The sequence below is a fragment of the Neophocaena asiaeorientalis genome, unplaced genomic scaffold (genome assembly GCF_003031525.2).
Source record: "Neophocaena asiaeorientalis asiaeorientalis breed wild unplaced genomic scaffold, Neophocaena_asiaeorientalis_V1.1 scaffold484, whole genome shotgun sequence".
NCBI classification, from domain to species: domain Eukaryota; kingdom Metazoa; phylum Chordata; class Mammalia; order Artiodactyla; family Phocoenidae; genus Neophocaena; species Neophocaena asiaeorientalis.
This window is the reverse complement of record NW_020171830.1, coordinates 1,435,049-1,457,883: the sequence shown is the minus strand read 5'-3', so window position 1 is coordinate 1,457,883 and position 22,835 is coordinate 1,435,049. Positions and strand designations below refer to the sequence as shown.

The 22,835-nt window shown below is 44.3% G+C and overlaps 1 protein-coding gene across 2 annotated transcripts in view; it reads left to right on the top strand.

Moving 5' to 3' along the window:
- Nucleotides 1-22,835, top strand: part of SAMD8 (sterile alpha motif domain containing 8) — an 84,565-nt gene that overhangs the window by 46,341 nt on the left and 15,389 nt on the right. Inside the window, exon 7 of one of the 2 annotated variants that reach the window (XR_003002662.1) lies at nt 997-1,092. Coding sequence is in view for 1 of the 2 variants with exons in the window: in XM_024740751.1 (XP_024596519.1) it covers nt 19,429-19,504 (76 nt within the window). In the remaining variant the exon portion in view is untranslated. Of the gene's footprint in view, nt 1-996; nt 1,093-19,428; nt 19,505-22,835 lie in introns of those variants that run through there. The other variant, XM_024740751.1, reaches the window with a different exon arrangement.

Below are 22,835 nucleotides of genomic sequence, written 5' to 3'. Positions count from 1 at the left end.
AATTCACTCTCTTCATTTAATAGTAGCTTGGGAGAGGAAGGGCTCACTGGGGACTGAGGATCCAAGAAGAATTCACTAAGCATGTGAAACTTGAACCTAGCCCTCCCTGATGGATAAATTCACTAGGCTGTGATGAAAGGCTTAGAGGGCTCTGTGATGTGAAAAAATTGGATTTATTTGTGTATGTGTTAGGGAACTGTTGACAGGGTATGTGTTTTTTAAATGGAAGCATTGGGAATGCCTATTGCCAGGGTCTAAATTGTGGGGACAGGATAAGTAATTGTGTAAAACAGAAATTGGTAAAGGGCAGAAGTTTAAGTCTAAAAGAGAGAGGAAAGATGATGGAAAGTACACAGAAGATCACTGGAGATGAAAGGAAGGCTAGCGACCCCAAAATAGTAGGTCAGGGCACCAGGACTGGGCACAGTTTGTAGGAGGCCTTTGTCCCCAGCCGAGGAAGATCAAGACACCAAACAAATGAGCTGCCAACTGCTACTGGCTGGTGCCATATGAATCTAGGATATGATATACCTTGTATCCAAAATTGTCTCTGTTTTTTTTTTTTTTTGGCGATACGCGGGCCTCTCACTGTTGTGGCCTTTCCTCTTGCGGAGCACAGGCTCCGGACGTGCAGGCTCTGCGGCCATGGCTCACGGGCCTAGCCGCTCCGCGGCATGTGGGATCTTCCCAGACCAGGGCACGAACCCGTGTCCCCTGCATCGGCAGGCGGACTCTCAACCACTGCGCCACCAGGGAAGCCCCAAAATTGTCTCTGTTGTGCTCATGCACCTAATCTGTTGAAATGCTGACCTGCCAGGCATTAAGTGGAGTGGAAGCTGACTCTGGTGAAGACGTGAGGAGATGCAGTGGTAAGAGATGCCTCAGAGGAGCTCAGTGATCACCCTCAGCTGTAAGTTAGAAAAAGGACAGATGACAGCTATAAGACCTCTGCTGGAGTAGCATGATATTTAAATGCTGTATGTTCTCACCTCACAGAGCTCCCCATGAGAGCCAGAAATACAAAACCACCATGACCTACCTGTTCATATTCCAGCCTTAAGAGCCCTGGATCACACTCTGAAGAGAATATCTGTACGTAATGTTTTTTTTTTTTTTTTAATTAGAGTATAGTTGATTTATACTATTGTGTTAGTTTCAGGTGTACAGCAAAGTGAGTCAGTTATACATATATTCATTCTTTTTCAGATTCTTTACCCATATAGGTTTTTACAGAATATTGGTTGGTTATCTGTTCCGCATATAGTAGTGTGTGTATGTTAATCGCAAGCTCCCAGTTCATCCCTCCCCTTGATGTTTCCCCTTTGGTAACCATAAGTTTGTTTTCGAAATCTGTGAGTCTGTTTCTCTTTTCTAAATAAGTTAATTTGTATCATTTTTTAAATTGGATTCCACATATGAGTGATATCATATGGTATTTATCATTCTCTGTCTGACTTACTTAGTATGGCAATCTGTAGGTCCATCCATGTTGCTGCAAATGGCATTATTTCATTTTTATGGCTATTATTCCACTGTATATATGTACCACATCTTTTTTATCCATTCCTCCGTCAATGGACATTTAGGTTGTTGATGTCTTGGCTACTGTAAATAGTGCTGCAGTGAACATTGGGGTGCATGTATCTTTTCTAAGTATGGTTTTCTCTGGGTATATTCCCAGGAGTGGGATTGCTGGGTCGTATGGTAGTTCTATTTGTAGTTTTTTAAGGAACCTCTATACTGTTCTCCATAGTGGCTGTATCAATTTACATTCCCACCAACAGTGCCAGAGGGTTCCCTTTTCTCCACACCCTCTCCAGCATTTATTGTTTGTAGACTTTTTGATGATGGCCATTCTGACCGGAGTGAGGTGGTACCTCATTGTAGTTTTCATTTGCATTTCTCTAATAATTAGTGACGTTGAGCATCTTTTCATGTGTTTTTTGGCCACGCTGTATGTTTTCTTTAGAGAAATGTCTATTTAGATCTTCGGCCCATTTTTTGATTGGGTTGTTTGTTATTGTGACATAGAGCTACTTGAGCTGTTTGTATATATATTTTGGAGATTAAACCCTTGTTGGTCACGTCATTTGCAAATATTTTCTCCCATTCTGTGGGTTGTCTTTTCGTTTTGTTTATGGTTTCCTTTGCTGTGCAAAAGCTTTTACGTTTTATTAGGTCCCATTTGTTTATTTTTGTTTTTATTTTCATTACTCTAGAAGATGGATCCAAAAAGATATGCTCTCATTTATGTCAAAGAGTGTTCTGCCTATGTTTTTGTCTAAGAGAGTTTTATGGTGTCTGGCCTTGCATTTATTTCTTTGATCCATTTTGAGTTCATTTTTGTGTATGTTGTTAGAGAATGTTCTAATTTCATTCTTTTATGTGTAGCTGTCCAGTTTTCCCAGCACCACTTATTGAAGAGACTGTCTTTTCTCCATTGTATAGTCTTGCCTCCTTTGTCATAGATTAATTGACCATAAGTGCATGAGGTGATTTATGGGCTTTCTGTCCTGTGCCATTGATCTATATCTCTGTTTTTGCACCAGTACCATACTGTTTTGATTACTGTAGCTTTGTAGTATAGTCTGAAGTCAGGGAGCCTACCTAATGTTTTTTTGATACAGACTAATCAGCTGCCTTTAATAAGACGTCAGAGTACATGAAATTTGATCCAATTTTTCCACAAAGACTGATTTTGGAGGCTTAGCTGGAGAGCATTTTGGCAGTGAGGATGCAATTTGAGGACTTCAGCATGGTTGAAATCTCACATGCAGACATGTAGAAATGTGGTAAGTCTAAATGTCTAGGCAAGATTCTGAACTTTCTTCACTATTGATTCCACAGTGGTGCCTGTGATTCTTACTCTCTTTTTTTTTTTTTTTTTTTTTTGCGGTACGCGGGCCTCTCACTGTTGTGGCCTCTCCCATTGCGGAGCACAGACTCCGGACGCGCAGGCTCAACGGCCATGGCTCACGGGCCCAGCCGCTCTGCGGCATGTGGGATCTTCCCGGACCGGGGCACGAACCCGTGTCCCCTGCATCGGCAGGCAGACTCTCAACCACTGCGCCACCAGGGAAGCCCTTACTCTCTTTTTTAAAAGTTACTAATTTCAAGTAAATGAATCATGAACATGGTAACAAACTGTACATACTGAAGAGTCTTCTCCCACCCCTGTGCCCCAGCCTTTAGCTCTCCTTCCAAGAGACAATCATTTTTTTTTTTGCGGTACGCGGGCCTCTCACTGTTGTGGCCTCTCCCATTGCGGAGCACGGGCTCCAGACGTGCAGGCTCAGCGGCCATGGCTCACGGGTCTAGCCGCTCCGCGGCATGTGGGATCTTCCCGGACCGGGGCACGAACGCGTGTCCCCTGCATCGGCAGGTGGACTCTCGACCACTGCGCCACCAGGGAAGCCCGAGACAACCATTTTTAACGAGTGTGTTTTCCCAGAGCTATTCTATGCATATACAAATATATTTTTTTAAAGATTATTTTTACATTATTTTACACAAGTTGTAGCGTATACGCATATGTGCACATATAAACATGGTTTTACACCTTGATTATTTTGCTTAACATGTGCCAATCCCTTCCCCTCTAGGGACACACCTTAGTTGAATGAGTTGAGTTTATTGCTCATTGCAGTAAGGGAGAACACACACCATGGGGAATTATAGGGCATCTCAGTTGCAGTGTGTTGGAAAGGACTTACCGGATTGGGGTTTGGATTAGTTGGTTTTGGGGGAAAGTTTTAAGGAAGCAGCTCATATTTGCTGTGGATTGGATGCTTTCAGGTTGCTGGAGCAATTCTATGATTGCATATTTTAATAAATCTTAACAAGGCAGGAGGAATGAATTGAGGCTAATGTTACAATTCATAAGTGCTGCTGTTACAGCAGTCACTCATATCAGCCAGGATAGAGGGATGTTTGGTCATGTTTGTAGTTACAATAATGTTCGTGTTTTTATCTGTGTTCAGACATCATTACTAAATATTCTTGTTTTTGTCCTGATCCGTCATGGTCACAGATCTCCTTGTCTGATGTTGGGGTGTTCTGGGAAATTTTTTATGTTCAACAGTAAAACAATAAGGCCTAGCTGTGAGTGCCAGGCCAGCTTCTAGCAACATCGAGTTCTCGATGATGGTACCAGGTCATCTCCCCAGTGTCAAGGGGAGCTTTTCTCTTAATGTTGTCTCCACTGCACAGATGTCCTAATTTATTACGCATTCCCAGAGAGATGGACATTTAGATTGTTTACTATTCAAACAGTACTGCAATAAATAACATATGTTACTTTGCCTGTGTGCAAGTTTATCTGTAGAATAAATTTCTAAAAGGAAAGTTGTTGTCAGAGGCTTTGTGCATTTTAAATTTCGTTAGATATTGTCAGATTGACTTCAATAGAAGTTGTACCAATTTATTTTTCCACTAGCAATGTATGAGTTTGCCTGTTGATCCACATCATTGCCAAAATAAGGTATTACTGAACTTTTGTATTTTTGCCAACTTGATAGGTTTAAAAATGGTATCTTAATTCCCTTTCTGCATAAGTAAGCTGCAGAATTATTTTTAAATTGCGGTAAGGGAATGGTGGAATGGTGACAACTTTATTAGCATGTGACTCTTTCTGGAAGACTAACTGAATCACAGACTGTGTCGTATATTTTGTTAAAAACCCATATGGCTATAAGATATTGAATGGGAAAAGGAAGATGATTATTAGATTGAGGAGTGTTTCTCCTATTTTATTTGTAGCATAGTCTTTCAACTTGGCCAACTTTTGTCATTGGAGAGTAGTGTTTTTTCATGATAATTATCTTCCCTGAACCCTGATGAAAGCTAAGCGCCATCTAGTCTAAGGGAGAGTCCAGAGGACCTAGTTGCTCTCCTTGTTTTAAAGTTCTATAAAATGTAACTGTTAATACCTGTCTGCCTACCAGCAGCTACTATTGGCTCTGACATCGCTTATGAGACATTCCAAGGACTTGAATTTACCTGTCCCAGATATAGGGCTGTATTGTAGATGTGTAGGACCTGAGGTATGAAAGATGTTTTGAAAAAATAATTATCAAACATTTATTGAACACCTACTATATGCCAAGCACTGGTGACAAAGTCCCTGCCCTCAGGAAGCTTACTTTCTAAACAATAAACAAATATATGAGAAAGAAAAAAAGCATCCCTGATAGCTGTCAACTAGCGTAGTTACAGTGGTGTTCCCCTACTGAACATAATGTTACCGAATATCAACAGCAGGTGAGGACTCTGCATGATTGTGAAAGGCCATCTTCAGTCATAATTAAGCCTGAATGAACACCATGCAACACAAAAATAACAATACACCCCCCCCCCGATTAATACTGGTAACTAAGAGGGACTTCCCTGGTGGTCCATTGGTTAACAGTCCGCACTCCCACTGTAGGTGGCATGGGTTCAATCCCTGGTGGGGGGAACTAAGATTTTGCACGCTGCGTGGCGCAGCCAGAAAAAAAATACTAGTAACTAAGATACTGAATTGCCCAGACTTTCTGAAAACACTCAATCTGGAATAGCACCCCACTTGTTTTCTTGAACACTCTGTAACATCACCTAACACAAGCCCAAATCCTGTACAAGTCCCTCCTAAAACCCTCTGAGATTCCCCACTCTTCTCCATGGTGTTCAGTCTGTCTTGCTACAGGGAGTTTAATTTTAAAAACTAACTTTGACTAATGTGTGTTCCTGGTGATCTTTGGCTGGTGGGAATTGACCCTTTAGGTAGCAAAAGTGCTGTATTTATAACACACACACACACACACACACACACACACACACACACACTCTCTAGAAAACAGGATGAAAGAGACAGGAGCATTTGCTGCCTGACAGCGCTAAAAGGCCTGCAGAGATGACTTTTGTGCAGAGGCCTGAATGAAATGAGGAAAGACCCATGTGGATATCTAGGGGTGGAAGGAATAGCAACTGTGCTGGCCTCTGGAGCAGGCTTGGCATGTTCTCCAAACAATTATGAGGCCAGTGGCTTAAGAGTGAGAAGGGAAAGGGTGATTGGAAATGAATTTAGAGAAGTAGCCAGGGCTCTAATCCTGCAGGCTTCAAAGGTCCTGGTAAAGACTAGATTTTGCTTCTAGTGTTATAGGAAGCCAGTGAGAAATTTTGGTTTTGTGTAGGGGAGTGACTCACGTACCACATCACCGTTGTAGCCAAAGTGACACTGCCCTTGGGCTAAGGCAGAGAAGGCCTCATTCACCCACCTCTTTCTGTGTGGGGTGACTTGCCTGGCCTTGGAGACAGTTTCAACAAGCTCTTTTGGGTCCTTTATTAGGAGCCTAGATGAATGAAGGTTGCACAAGGAAATGAAAGCTGCAGCAGAGCCATAGGAGAATGCACCATGAGCTACAGTGGATTGAAGCAGCAGTGGCTGTAATAGGAAACTGGAGTTTTCTTTTCTTCACTTGAATAAAAAATTCACAGGCTGTCAAACTAGAGTTATGAGTGTCTTGTTTTTAGTTTAGAGGTCAGCCTTTGCAGATGGGCACCAGCAGAGGGTGCTACAAACTTCCAGCAGCCTGTGTGCCTTTGTCACTTAGGCACAGAATGAACTACGGAAGTTGCTGTTTTGAACAAAGTATAGTGTGGGTATCAGAATCACCTGGCTTGTTAAAATTCATTAGATCCTACCTCCTGAGTTTGATTCCATTGATGGGAGGAATTTTCATTTCTAACAGGTTTCCAGGCAATGCAAATTCTTCCAAGTTGCTTCTCTATCTGGAGGCAATCAGAATCACCTGAAGACCCTTTCTACAAGGCTGGGCGCCCTTCCCTAAGGGCATTTCACAATCAGGTGTAGTGAGAATGCAGGTGTTCACAAAGCTCCCTCATTTCCTCCTCTTAAGTGGATGTGAAAGTTCACTGAAGCTTGTAAGCATCATGCTTAGCTTTTTTATTCCCCCATTTCTTCTTTTAATTTTGCTTTCCAATTGTATGTTACTAGTGTATATAAATACATTTGATTTGGGAATATTGATCTTTTGTGACCTTGCCAAACTCATGTATTAGTTCTAGAAGTTCTTTTGTAGATTCGTTAGGATTTTTTGCATAGTCATAGTCAATCTTGTTGTCTGTGAACAGGGACAGTTTTATCCTTCCCCCTTTCCATCTTGAACTCTTGTTTCTCTGGTGGCCAGAAATAGATCTGCTGACCCCATTCTGTCATGATATTCAAGAGCAGATAACTTACCAGTTCACAAAGCAATTGACAGTATTCTGAATCCTAAGTGACCACTGAGGACACTTACGGGGAAAATATCTGAAATGATGATAAGGGCATTGGCTTTGAAATGAGAGACCTAGCCTTGATGAAATAGGTTGTTCTCATTGGCCAGAGCTAGAGAGTCTAGCCTTTAGCACAGCCCTGCTACTCTAAGCCAGGAGTTCCTGAGTTGCAGCATCCCAGGGGACTTGGGTTAAACCTTGGGGCGGACCAGGGCTTGGCAGAGGAGAAGGTAGCCCACTTGATAGGTCCTGGGAATTGGTAGCTGCATTCTCATGGAGGGCTCCAAATGGAAAGCAACAGATTGGGCTTCTAGGCAGCAGGGAAGAGGAAGTTTGCCTTTTCCTGGGCAGTAGTTGAATGGGGATGAACGGCATCTGGGGGCAAACTAATGTGTTTGAGTCCTTTCTCCCTGCACGGTACCTGGTGCCTTCATACATTGGCACTAGGAGCATAACCTCCCTGGGCCCTCCCTTTGCCAAACCACTTTTCCTGGGGTCAGTTTACTGAGAGTTCCCATTTTCACAGCTTCATCCTTCCTCTGCTTCTATTCTTAAAGGTGGCCATTGTCTTCTCAAGGAAAATATCATCATGTATAGAATGCATTACATTTTCATTTCCCTAGCTGTAGGGTAGCATGTTTTGGAATAGATTCCAAATTGGTACTGCCTTTGGCCTCCCACTCTGGGTTCTACCTCTCACCCTTTATAATTCTTCCTGTTAGGAAAATTACTTAAAATAGAAATGGCTGATAACCTCAGCTGTCACACTGTAATAGGTCTTGGCTTACAGGGGAAAGACCTTGGTTTTGTCTCCTAGTTTTTTTTTTTGTCTCCTAGTTTTGATGTAGTGGGACTGTGGGTGAGTTTAGGCAGGTCATCAAACCACTCTGACTCAGTTTCCTCATTTGATGTAATGGGATGATAATATACAGTATTTGGAAGGTAGAATAGTATAGTGGTTTAAGGACATGGGCTCTGAAGCCAAGCGCCTGGAGTCAAATCTTAGCTCCTCTACTTACTAGTCATGTTAACCTTGGGAAGTTACTAAGCCTCTTTGTCTCTTCTCTTTTTGTCTTTCTGACTTACTTCACTCTGTATGACAGACTCTAGGTCTATCCACCTCACTACAAGTAACCCAATTTCGTTTCTTTTTATGGCTGAGTAATATTCCATTGTATATATGTGCCCCATCTTTATCCATTCATCTGTCGCTGGACACTTAGGTTGCTTCCATGTCCTGGCTATTGTAAATAGAGCTGCAATGAACATTGTGGTACATGACTCTTTTTGAATTATGGTTTTCTCAGGGTATATGCCCAGTAGTGGGATTGTTGGGTCGTAAGGTAGTTCTATTTTTAGTGTCTCTCAGTTTTGAGTTGGTGATAGTACTTACCCTCATAGGGTTATTATGAGGATTTATGAGTTAATACATGCAAAGGATGTAAAATGGTACCTGGAACATCCTAAGTGTAAGATATCATCATCATCATCATCATCATGATTATAAGGATCCAGTGAGTTAATATTGTAAAAGTACTTTGAAACTGAAAAATGATACCCACCTTTGACTCTTACCTTAGTTATGCTTAGTCTGCAGGTTGAGGAGGGCTGTTTTGAATGTCACCTTCCCAAAACCCTGAAAAGCTGCTCTTGCCTGACAGTTCCTCTGCCCACAGAATGGCATGGAGGACCTAGGTCCCCTTTATTTACACAGAGCCTTAGGTGCTGATGCTATCACACCCCCAGGGAGTGACTGAACCACCTCTGTAGAAGGGAGTTGAAGAGGGAGGTCTCAGTAGGTGGCAGGGACAAGGATAATGCCCTGGCATGGGACAGAGACCTGACAGGGAGTTGTGAGATTCCTGGCTCTTGTGCCAAATTTCTGGAGGACTGGAGGGTAGTCCCTCCAGGCCTTAGTTTTCTTATCTCTAAAAGAGGAACAAGAGTCCCTGTTCTCACTTCACAAGGCACTGGAAAGGAGGCAGTGAGTTAATAAGTCCCAGATATTAAAATTTAAAAAAAAAAGGTATTATTGGAGTAAAAGGTTGTACTATTACTTGGCAAATTACCATTCCTGAACCAAACCTCCCTAAAAGTGAGTTCTGTCGGAGAGTTAGGGTGTGTGGGTGAGCAGTAAGCCCTGCTCTCTTGCTGGCCTCTGTCAAGGCTTTTTGCTAGATTGTACTCTAAATTGCCCTCTGTGAAGGCTTTGGTTGAACCTGCAAAAGTTTGGCCACTCTGCCACTCAGTTTTTCCAGTGTTCTGTCTCTGCATGGTCAGGAGCCTGGGGAAGGCTTGCTTTGCTTTTCAGCCCTTTTGCACTCACACCACATCATACAGGTGTTTTTGCCCTGGCACCACATCCTCTGCGGTAGACGCTATACTCTTTTGCACTGTGACTTCACTGTTCCATCCATCAAGACACAAAGTCTGTTTCCCCAGCCCTCGTAGGTGCTGTCTTTGTGGCTTGCTTTAATTAATAAAATGTGGTGGAATTGCTGTTACGTGACTGAGGAGACTATCACTTTCACCCTCTTGGGTTGCTGGCTGAAGCTGCTGTGCCATGAAGGAGACTGGGATGAAAGATCTTGAAAGGAGAGAGAGGCTCAGCTGACCAAGCTATCCCAGCTGAGCCCAGTCCCCAGCTCACCCACCAGCTGATGCAGCTGCATGAGTAAGCCCGAGGGAGACCAGGAGAACTGTCCAGTCAATGCACAGGGTCATAGACATAAACTGTTTTAAGCCACTAAGTTTTGGTATGGTTTGGTTTGTTCTGTGGCAATAGATAACCCACATACCTAACATTTTATCTCTAAAGCCCCTTCACACTGGTCTTCTGTCTTGAAAGACCTGGCTCTACGTCTTTAAGAGTGCAGAGTGTGTTTGTCCAGACTTCTTGGTCAATACCCAGTTCCATGCTGTCCTGAAGTGTGTTTTCACAAGGCTGGTCTTGGCTCTGAGGCAGTTGTATTTTAAATGCAGTCTTACTGGTGAGCCACTGGTGCATTGTCGCTTGGCTTTGCCTGGAATTAAAAGCACCAACAAATATGCTTTCAAATTTTTTCAATTAAGAAATCACAAATTTAGGACTTCCCTGGTGGTGCAGTGGTTAAGAATCCACCTGCCAATGCAGGGGACACGGGTTCGAGCCCTGGTCCAGGAAGATCCCACATGCTGTGGAGCAACTAAGCCCATGCGCCACAACTACTAAGCCTGTGCTCTAGAGCCCATGAGCCACAATTACTGAGCCCCCGTGCCACATCTACTAAAGCTCACATGCCTAGAGCCCGTGCTCTGCAACAAGAGAAGCCACGACAATGAGAAGCCCACGCACCGCAATGAAGAGTAGCCCCTGCTTGCCGCAACTAGAGAAAGATTTCTGCCCGTGGCCAAGGTGAAGCAGTAGGGTCCAGATTTACCCTTCCACTTCATTGATGCCCTCTAGTTTGTCACCATCATCATCCTAAATATGGTATTCCAGTTGTGATATGGGCCTAATACTGAGGACGGCCAGCCCGTGCTTCCCTTGATCTGGACTCTATATGTCTATCATTTCACATTTGTAATTTGATGAAGGAGGTAGAACCTGAGCAGGCACTGTCTGGTAGCTTGTGACCTGGCCTCAGTTGACCTCTCCAGACTGGCCTTGCTAGAAAACCCCTCTTCCTGCTACCTCCTGCCCTAATATCCCATCTGTTGTAATTCCCATTCTTGTCATATTATTTGCAGTTTGCTGAACATGCCATGCTGCATCGTGCCTGAGCATTCTTTCCTTATGTGCTGCCCTTCCCCTCCTCGTCTGCCACACAGACACTTCCTCCACTTTTAAGAATCCGTTGAACTCTGAGGCCTTCCTGATGCTCTCAGGGTGATCTGATCCCTTCATAACCCCACTGTCCTCTGTTCATATAGCAATTCTTGCGCAGACAGCACTTTACAATACTTGTTCATGTTTGTCTCCCTTTCTATACTGTGAGATTGGGTTTTTTAAATTAATTTATTTATTTTTGGCTGCGTTGGGTCTTTGTTGCTACATGCGGGCTTTCTCTAGTTGTGGCGAGTGGGGGCTACTGTTCATTGCGGTCCGCGGGCTTCTCATGGCGGTGGCTTCTCGTTGCGGAGGACGGGCTCTAGAGCGCAGGCTCAGTAGTTGTGGTGAACGGACTTAGTTGCTCCATGGCATGTGAGATCTTCCTGGACCAGGGATCGAACCAGTGTCCCCTGCATTGGCAGGCGGATTCTTAACCACTGTGCCACCAGGGAAGCCTGAGATTGTTGATTTTTAATTAGCCTCCGGCACAGTGTCTCACACACACTAGTTGCTTAATAAATGTTTGTAGAAGAAAAGGAGAGAAGAAGAAATGTGTGTTACAAAATCTGAAAGAATAGGGATTCCCCCTGCCACCTGCCCCAGCTGGAAGAATAGCCCATGCAAAAGCTGAGTGGTTCCTTCTGAGTGATGAATACAGTAACTTTTATTTTTGTTATTTATTTAATTTATTTATGGCTGCGTTGGGTCTTCGTTGCTGCGCGGGCTTTCTCTAGTTGTGGTGAGCGGGGGCTACTCTTCGCTGTGGTGCGTGGGCTTCTCATTACGGTGGCTTCTCTTGTTGTGGAGCACGGGCTCTAGGTGCGCGGGCTTCAGTAGTTGTGGCACGTGGGCTTCAGTAGTTGTGGCTCGCGGGCTCTAGAGCACAGGCTCAGTAGTTGTGGAGCACAGGCTTAGTTGCTCCACGGCATGTGGGATCTTCCCGGACCAGGGCTCGAACCCGTGTCCCCTGCATTGGCAGGTGGACTCTTAACCACTGTGCCACCAGGGAAATCCCTGAATATAGTAACTTGATTTCATTGCTCTGTTAATTGGGACTTCACTAATTTTGAAGGAATAACAAGTTGGATAGTTTATTTTATACCATTTATAAACAGAGTTTGTTCAACTGAAATCCTGCCATATAAACAAGAGCAAGCATTTCAAGTAGCCTTAAACACCTGACAAGTAATCCTTTCCGTATACACAATTGATGGACTGAATTAGAAAATATTCTCATCTGTTCATTAAAACAGATTTCCCTTAAGACCTATACTGAGAAGCAATTTATTAGCATAGTTCCACTAGATTCCTGAAGGTATAAAACTGAATTTCTTTTAATATGCTTTATGATTCAAACCAACTCTTGTCAGCTGGACCTAGTTAATCTGAATTAACTATACATGAAGTCCTTGGCACTGCAGAGAGCCGAGTGATTCATTCAAATGGTGTGTCCTTGTAGCTTGTCTCATAAAATTGCTGGAACCTCAGAGAAAATGGATGCTGTTTTGAGGGCAGTGAAGGAGTTGTCCTGGTACACTTTGGCTTCTAGATTTGAACCTCATGAGCTTGGTAGCTTTCTACTAAATGGGAGCTGTAGCAGCAGCCCTGACTCTTAAAAGGGACCCATCCCAGTGACTTCCTACCTCCAACCCCCAAAATGCCCACTTCTATATACATATCATACCCATAGAACTTTCATGGGGCATCAGGACCTTAAATGAAGAAAAACACAGACTCGTTATGTCGGGTCATCCTGTTAGAAGACAAGGGAAGAAACCTTGCTACGCACAAACACACTTGCCTACTGGGGGAACAAAGAGATCACTAGTGCTGGGCTGTACCCCCAGCAGGGCCTTAGACATTTCTTCTACCTACAACTTTTCTGCTCTTGGCTCAAATATCCTAGAGCTGGGATATCAAGGGACTAATGAGGTTTTCGGAAGAGCTGAGGTGAGTGTGAAGGCTTCCCCTCCCATCAGAGAGCAACATTGGGCTCGTGGGACAGGTTATACCCTTTCCTGAGCCTCCCCAGATCCAGAGCCACAGCTGGGCATACAGGCAGAAGATCTAGGGATTCTAGTAGCTTCCTCCTGCACAGACCAATGACAGGTTACTTTGGAGGCCACCCCTGATGTGCTGTGGTTTCCCCCACCAAGTCAGAGTTCATGGGAAAATCCTAAAACCAACATGGCCTGGGGAATTCCCTGATGGTCCAGTGGTTAAGACTCCGAGCTTCCACAGCAGGGGGCACAGGTTCGATCCCTGGTTGGGGGACTAAAGTCCCACATGCCACGCAGTGTGGCCAAACAAAACAAACAAGTAAATCTTGTTATTTAGCACAGGGAGATCAGCTTGATGCTTTGTGATGACCTAGAGGGATGGAATAGGGAGGGTGGGAGAGAGGCTCAAGAGGGAGGGGATATGGGGATATATGTATATATATATAGCTGATTCACTTTGTTGTACAGTGGAAACTAACACAGCATTGTAAAGCAATTATACTCCAAGAAGATGAAAACAAACAAAAAACAGAAAAAACCCTCAAAAGAACATGGCCTGACACCATGTACTGAAGGAGAAGGCTATACTCTGAACTAGGCAGGAAAGCCCTGGCTCTGTATGTTCTAATTGTGTCCCTACATTGACCCATTGTTCATTATCAATCTTTGCAATTTCCTTCCTTCATTTTTCTTCCATTTTTTCCTAGTTACACTAAGCTTGGGTATGAGGCTTTTACTGCTAAAATAGCTCTTCCTGGTTGTGTTTACAAGACTTAGAGTGCCAACCTCTGCAAAGGGGCCTAGGAGCACACCTTTGGAATTCCTGGCCCTTTTCTTGGCAGTTATTTCTGAAATCATGGTTCTTTTGTATATTTCAATATTATATATAATAAATATATTTTATATATATTATATAAACATTTCCTATTTTATACATGTATTTTGAATATTTACATTTCCTGTACCATTGGTTGACTCTCCTAATTGGCTCTTCTGCCCCTTTTCTCTGAGATGCCCCTTTCCTTCTGCAAGGAACCATTTTTTTCCACTCAATTTAACAGCTATTTGTTGGGCCGCAATGATTAAGGCCCTTAAGGGGAGTTAAAGATGAAGATTACACTGTCTATCCTTAAGACTTTATAAATCTGATAAGGAAAGTAGAAAAAAATGCAAATGACTATAAACCATAAGTGTCATTCTGTCTGTTGAGTACCTGCTATATGCGCAGTGCTTTAAGTGTAATTTTTCATTTAATCCTTGTAAGCCTTGCAAGATAGTGGTGTAATCCCCCATTTTACAGCTTGCTGAGGAAATTCCTAAAGGTTGTACTGCTAGCAAGTGACAGACAGAGTTGGAATTCGAACCTGGTATACTGTCTTCCAGAGTCCATGAGCTTCCCTACTGTATCAGGAGGCCGCTCAATGCAGACCATAGAAACAGATTCCATAAAAGTGATGTGAGGTTCCAAGGAGGAACTGAATCTGGAAGGGCTTTAGAAACACATTTGAGACAGGTATGCTAGTTTACATCCTCTCAGCAGCAGATGCCAAGATGGAATTAAATGTGCAAGAGATTTACTGAGGGATATGCCGGAGACAGATAAAGAAGAAAAAGCAGTAGCAGCTTCAGATTTGGATACAGGAAGAAGATTGGGTAGAAGAGTTTCAAATGGCAGTGTAGCTCTAAGAAAGTTTCAGCCAGGTCAAAGGGGCATCCTGTTAGACGAGTCCCATGTTTTGCAGGGATGGACCTGCATGAATACCCCCATCATGCTTGGTCATCAGCAGCAGCTTGTGTGGCTTCACTGGATCCAGAGGGGCAGCAGCCAGAGCAGTGAATCTGCCATGCGCCTCATAGCAGCAGATGTGAAGAGTGCCTTTTCATGGCTGCCATGATAGCCTTAGAAAAACTGGTTAAATTTCAGGGGTAGCTATGTTGAGAATGACATTTGAGACAGCACACGTTCTATGGAACACTAGGCTCTCAAGATCCTTGTTGAAAAAATTGGAAATTTGTTGCATTCTCCTTTCAGAGACTCATCATGCACAATAATTCAAGGCTCTGTGAAGTTCCACTTAAAGAAATGGGTTAACCTTGGTTTAATATAAGTTCCCACACCTATTTGATTACAGAGTTCTTTCTATGTATGTAAATTCTGTTAATGCCCTGTGTGATTATTGTTCAGCAGAACTCTGTGCTTGCTTAGAAAGTTAGGTATCAGCCATATGGTGAAGGGTTTTAACCTGTATTTAACCTGGGTTGCTTTATAGAGGGGTTCTGAAGAGGGGATTCATACAATCAGAGTTGTATTATCTGGCAGTGGTGTGTAGTGGTGATTGGAGCAAGAGGGTGACCCTTAAAGTTAATCCCTGATTACTTAACAGCAGGAACCAGTCCTGGGATTGCCCCCAGTTTCCAGAAATAGCATGTGAGTCATTTGAAATCCAATTGCTTTACTTCCAATCAAAGGACTAGGAGAACTCAAATTGTTGGGAGGGGTGGGTCACCCAGTATCAAACTGACCAACCTCCTGCAGCCAGAAATAATGGCCCATTGTCCTGTTGGCTTCCTCATCAATTTCCCTCTGTACTGAGTGTCTAGGCAGCTGCCAGTCAAGCTGCACTTGTGACTTGCCCAGGCCTCAGAACTCTCCCTCACACTCCTTCCACTGCCTCCTGCACCAGCTCTACAGACACAGGGAAGCCACACAGTAGATGCAGGAAGCTGTGGGATGTGAGTCATGAGACATTCTCATAGGTGACCCAGTGACAAGTCTATGGACAAGCTAGCTTCCCTCTCCCCCATTTACCTTCATTGTGGAAGCTCATGCCCTCATCACAAACCTACCAGGGAAAATTTTTCAAGCCAGCTGTCTCTCTTAATGGGCCATGACAAGGCTGGTACAAAGCAGTGGACTCTGAACATTACATAAATATGGTTAGTTACCTGCATGGGGTAAGGCTTTGACGATGGGGAGGCAATGTGAATGGTTAAGAGCATGTGCCCTAACTCACAGTTGGGTTTAAATTTTGTCTCCACCACTTAAAGCTATCTATGCATACTGGGCTAGTTACCTGACCTCTGTGTTTCTAATCTATAACAGGCATCCTTATAGTACCTGTGTTCATAGGGTTGTTATAAGAATTAAATAAAGCATATGAAGTGTTGAGAATAGTACCTGCACAAAGGAAGTGCTTGATATTGTGTTAGCTGTGATTATTTTGATGTGTTTATCCTTACTAGTGTCATCATTATTAGTTACTGGATGGGTGGGTGGGGAGGTGGGTGGGATAAAGTTAAGTAAGAAATGGTCCCCACCATTAAAGAGTTTGATAGGGAAGGCAGAAGGCAGAGTGTTTTTTAAAAACATGATATGTAGGTAAATTTTAATTAAAAAACCCATAAATATTGAATTCTAGTTAATTATATGTATGCTGAAGTATTTAGGAGTGAAGTATACTGATATCTGCAATTGACTTTGAAATGGACTGATGAATGGAAAGATATGGGATAAAGCAAATATAGCAAAATGGTAAATGTAGACTCTAGATAATGGATATATGGGGGTTCACTTTACAATTCTTCCAACTTCCCTGCATATTTGAACATTTTCATAATAAAATATTGGAAATATATGTTAATACCTTATGCCATAAGGTAAAACATACCATAGAATTTCAGAGGGAGTGAAATGACATGTAACTGGTAGGTCAGGGAAAACTGTGGTGGGAGTATATTTGAGTTGGGCTTTAAAAGGGTTCAGAGGGTTTAACTCAAAAATGGTGGGGACAGGAAAGCATTCCAGGTGGGATGAACAGCAGAGGCCATGATACTAAAAACAATGTGATTTGGGAATGTATGACCTGAATTAGTACAGGTGGTAGGAGGGAAACATGACTGTGATGGAAGGCAGAGTAGGATAATGGTCCATCTTCCTTATATCAAGGACCTTATCCTACAGATAAATGGGAGCCACTGAAGTTTCTTGAGCAGGAGACTCTCTACATTTTTCCTGTCACTTTGGGCTAGGCTTTCCCATATAGGAAGGTGTGAACTTTTTCAAGGAAGTAAACAATGTTTCATCAGTGTTTTAATTAGAACTCTGATCAAGACCACAGGTTGGACTGGATGATAAATAGCAAAGTCCTTTCATTACATATCAGTCTCTATACAAACCCAGAACCACTGGTATATCAATTGAGAGGAACTGCATTGAAACTTGCACTTAATTTGTGTCCTGACTGTTAAGCTGTAACTCCAGTATCTGCTTTAATAGTCACATCTTACATTAAATACTAAATCAGAAATGGCGTCTACACTGCATGTGTCTGGAGAGCTTTAGAATGCTCCTCTTTTCCCCTAGGGACTGCTGGGACTTGATAGACAGTCTAGATCAGTGGTTTTTATGCTTCAGTGTGCCTAAGAATGACAGCCCAATGTTGTATGCACAAAACCAGGCACACTATCCCTTATGTGCAATTTCAGGGATTTTTTTCACAGCTAAGGGCTTGAGTTTTGAGCCCAGTTAATCCTAAAATGGCCCTCACCCCCAACTGTGGGTCTTAACTCCCCCAAATATTTTAAGTCCCTCTATTTATCTGTGCTCTCCTTAGTTTTCATGTCAATCCTGTCTGTGCTTCCTTCTTCCTGGTTTGTCCTCCCACTGCTGCTCTTCCTGCCACCCTATCCCATGGAGCCCTCTAGAACCTCGTTCCATTGTAAACAAACTACCCTAAGTCCTTAGTTTCACCACTTGGTGCTCTTTCACTCTGCTCACCTTGGCAAAAAACTGCCTTTTTCCATTGATATATTGGATCCCAGGGAAGACTGCTCATTCTCCCACACCCTCCCACATCCTAGGGCTGGACCTGGGGACAGGAAGAATGGCCACTTGCTTAATTCCTCCACCCTGCTATAAAATCACCTCCTTTGAGGTTCATGCCATCAGTTCTACCATCCTCTACTGAGGTCATCCTTTATGGCCAACTTCCTGTGTTCCCTGAGGACTTTGGCACCTGACTCAGTTTTCCTACCTCTTATCCTAGCAACATTCTGGTAACTTCAGTATCCCTGCCAACAAACTGTGCCTATTCCAGTTGTGCGGGGGGCAGGTAGCTGTAACAACCAAGCTTCACCTCTTGTCCTGGACTACCTTCAACTCCAGTGAACTTCACTTCCACCCTTCCATGGCCACTCCCCACCCAGAATGCTCCACTGCTAAACCTTACACCCCAACATCCCACATTCTAACTGTAACGACAGCTTAGGGTTCTCTCTTTCTCTTGTCTCACCTCAATAAATGTTTGTTCCAATTGCATAAAGATTCCCAGTGCCAAGCCCCAAAGACCCGGGCAAGAGGAGCCCCCACCCCAAGTCTCATACTTTAGAGGGCCCCAGTCTAACCCTTCTCAGATGGTGCCTATTCCTCTAGGGTAAGGAGTCTGCAGGGCCAAGGGAACATGCCCACCAAAGTCCATGCTCACCCTCTCCATACCTGGACCAAACTCTGGATACAGAAGATCTCAGTTTTCCCTGTTGAAAGAGTCCTGAGCCTGCTTCTGAGGCCTGCATGGACTTTGTCCTCAGAGTCCTTTCTCTGGAGCATGGATTGAACTGCCAGTGACACACCGCTAAGCCCATGGGGTGGTCAAGGAGTGAGCTATGTGAGGGAGGATGGACCTTGCCTGTGCAGGCTACGGTGTACCCTTCACACTGTGGGGGGAGCCTGGGGCAGGAAGAGAAGGAGTGTGTATCTATGGCTGGCTCTTCCCATGTGACCTCATCTGTCACAGTCAGGATTAGGACTGAGTCCTAATAAAGGAATCTTGAAAACCGACCTGGCTGGATTTCAGAACTGCTGTGGACTCCACGTACGTCCTGTTTCCCCTTTTTGACCAGGGGTGTCTTCAGCAGTTATCTTGTGCCTAACCTTCTCCGTGTGTGTTGGATATGTGTATGTGTAGGGGTAGGCAGATTCTCTTTAGTTCATAGATCTTCAGATTAAGAGGAACTGTACTGGAGCTGCCGTACTTAAAGGAACTACACCTGACAAGCCTCTTGCTGATGCTATAAATGTGAAGGTTTGGGGGAGGCTTTAGGAGGGAGTTAGTGTATTAGTGTAGAAGAAATGTAAATAATGTGACCAGAGTGTTGACTATGGTAGTTTAAAATATATCCACAATTCTTTGATACTCCTTTCAAAAGGAGGAGCCTAATTTCTCTTCCCTTGAGGGTGGACTGGTCTTATTAATTCGCTTCTAACAAATAGAATAAGGCAGGAATGACAGTGTGATTTCTGAGGCTGGATCATATAAGACATTGTGGCTTCCATCTCTCTCTCAGATCACCTGCTGTGGGAGAAGCCAGGGGCCATGTCATGAGGACGCTCAAGCAGCTGCCCTATGGAAAAAGCCACATGGTGAGGAACGGAGGCCTCTTGCTGAGAGCCACGTGAGGGAGCCACCTTGGAAGCAGATCCTTTAGCACAGTCAACCCTTCAGATGACTGTAGCCCAACTAATATATTGACTACAATCTCATGGGAGGCCCTAAGTGAGAACTACCCAGCTAAGCTTAATTTTTGACCCACGGGAAGTTTCGGATAATAAAATGCTTGTTGTTTTAAGCTATTAAGTTTTGGGGTGATTGGTGGCACAGTAATGGCAACTAATATTATACTTATTCGGTCTTGACCTCACTTGACCACTCCTCAGGATGTGACACTGTTCAGCACTCCCTCTTCTACCCACTGCTTTCCCACATTGGCTCCCAGGAAAGTACTTCCACTTGAGTTTTCTTTTAGCTTCCTAGCCAGTCTTGTCAGTTTTCTTCATTAGCTCCTCTGCTATTTGCCCCTGAAACAACCAATTCTCCTAAGACTTCTATCTTTATTCCTATCACATTGCTTATTGACTTTAATCACACCCATGATTAGTCATAATTAAAACTAAAATTTTCATGTCAATGTCTCCTCTCCAGACCTGTCTCCTAGGCTTCTGCTTATAGGACAACCGCTTATAGGACAACTCTATTTAGAGTTGGTGGTCCCTGGCTCCTCATACTTATTTGAAATTGAATCATCCTCTTTATCTTCACACCTGTCCCTCTTCCCATAGCCCTTCCAACAATGAGGGAGACCGTTGTCCTCCCAGCTGCTCAAGCCAAAAATGTTGCTCCCAGCCACCCTAGACTCCTCCTTACTTGCTGCTTTCAGGACCTTAGTCATTCAACTCCAGCCAATATCATTAGACTCATATTGCAAATTTTTTTTTTTTTTTCGGTATGCGGACCTCTCACTGCTGTGGCCTCTCCCGTTGCGGAGCACAGGCTCCGGACGCGCAGGCTCAGCGGCCATGACTCACGGGCCTAGCCGCTCCGCGGCATGTGGGATCTTCCTGGACCGGGTCACGAACCCGTGTCCCCTGCATCGGCAGGCAGACTTTCAACCACTGCGCCACCAGGGAAGCCCCATCTTGCAAATTTTTCTACAGGTTTTTCCAGCTTTAGTTAATTACTTGTGGTTTCCAAGCGATTCTTGCCACTTCCAAGCCCCTGTATGGCTTTGCATATGCCTCTTTCTAGAATTTTGCTTTTCCATCCTTGATCTGTTGGCTTTCCAATTTTGATAAGTCCTACTTTTAAACTTTAGTGCAAGCGTCTCCTCAGTCTAACTGTGCCCACAGTTCTCTGTGCTTATGTTTAGCATCGTCCTTGCAACTCCTGAATTCTCCATCCTACTTTGTAGGGCAATTCTCTATGGTATTTCTACATGTCTTGTGACAGCTTTTATCTCAAACTATCTTCTTAAGAATGTTCGCATAGCAAACAGCCTTGGGAGACAGGGGTAGTAACTCCCTCTGGGACAGGAGGCAGAGGGCAGATTTTATTTCCAGAGAAGTATAATAATGTATGTCTCTGGGGCAAAGACTGGGCAGGTTAGCAGCTCCTGATAAGGCAGGAGGTTTTCTGAGCTTAGGATTCCTCAGCTGTGACACAAATGCATGGTGTGCAGTTTCTACCTAGGGTGCTCTGCATCACCCCTGTGGAACACAGAGGGCAAGGGGAACTGATGTGAACATGAAGCTTATGCTGCCTGCTGAGCCATACATAATAAAGTCCTTTGTCTGACCTTCAAGTTTCATGTCTTCTGCCAGCATCTATGAACCTATGAAACTGTGGCAGGCTAACTTGCTAGCTTGCACATAGGGAAAATCTTGGACTCTTCCCAATTCTTGACACCTCTCCACATGCTTGACTGTAAGTGCCTTGAGAGCAAGAGCTGTGTCAGAATGGACTTTGCTTCCCTTGTGGGTGACACAAGGTAGTTGCTTTATAAGAGGTGGCTGCTACTAATGATGTTTCGGTCTAAAGGGCTTTGGAGGTAAGCACTCAGATATATTTACTGAATCCAACTTTGAAATAAATTGCCATGGTTCTGCTGCTGGTTATTAGATATTGTGTACATTCCTTGGAGTTGTAGAGGGTGAAGGCTCAGATCTGTGTTCTGTAGCACAGTGAAATTCTCTAGGGGTTAAAAATGCTAGATAGTTCACAGGGTGTTAAGCCCTACTGCAGGTAATGAAGGTGGCTGAGCAGAGTCTAGGTTTTTCTGGGAGGTGGTATATTATGCTGCATTTGTGATGGGATGGCATTCTCTGCCATTAGCCTCACAGTAGCATCAAACATGGCCAGAGCAGACCAGTCCCCTGTGGAACCAGACTGGTTTCAGACCAATCTGTCTGAGCTTGAATGAAGGAATTTATCAGTGCTTCTGGTGCTTGAACTTTTAAGAGCAAAGGTTCTTCCCTTCTTCTAACCCTTTGCAATGACTAATCCCAGCCATGACTAGGCAAGATTGCTGGCTGGGTTTGCTCGTGGGAGGGAAATCCACCAGGCTGCAGCTTTAATCCGGCTTTGCATTGTGGAAGCCTGTCTAGATGTCCTTTTTTCCTGGTTTAGGAGGAGATGGAACCTTGTCAGCATTTGAGCTGAGGTGGCTTTCAGAGCCAGAGTCAGGGGTCAAAAGGCTTTGCGCATAGTCTATGGCCAAATGGTTATTAAAGACCACTTCATCCCATTTAAACCTATAAAGAAAGAAACTGGGGTACAGAGGGGATAAATTGCTGATAACTGGCGATCGATTCCGGAGCCTAAATTGACTCTATTTCCATCTCAGTAGACGCCTCACTTTTTCTTATTCCCTTGGCTCCCTCACTCTTCCTGCATACCCAGGGAACTTGAGTGCAGCATTCTAATGCTTGGTCAGCATGATTCCTAAATTTTCTAGCAGGCTTGACTCACTAAGACAGCTCCAGTTCCCTGAGTGTGTATAGCAGTCCCACCTCTAAGCGAGACGGAGGTGTCAGAAAAGGAACCCTAGGGCGTGAGCCGGGGAAGGGGGGCGTGCGGGGCAAGGCGGGGCACCCTGAGACGTGCTCGTCTGTTCAGGGAGCGGCAACCCAAGAGAGACTCTCAGGTCAAGTCCCGCCCTGCATGGCGATTACACGGTGCTGGGAGGCGGACGGAGGAGGGAGTGCGCAAGGGACGGGAGGTGCGTCTCTGTGCCCCACTCGTTTCTCCCTGGGCCAGGAGAGAGAGACAGTCTTTCAGAAGCGCACGCTGCACTTGCTCAGTGTAGAAGGGGTAACGCTCAGCTGACTCCCTCCCAGACTTGGGGATTAGCTCTGCAGGGTGTGCGAAACTCTCCGTAGGGAGTTGGAGAGAAGTACTTGACCCGGGGTGCGCGGCGGC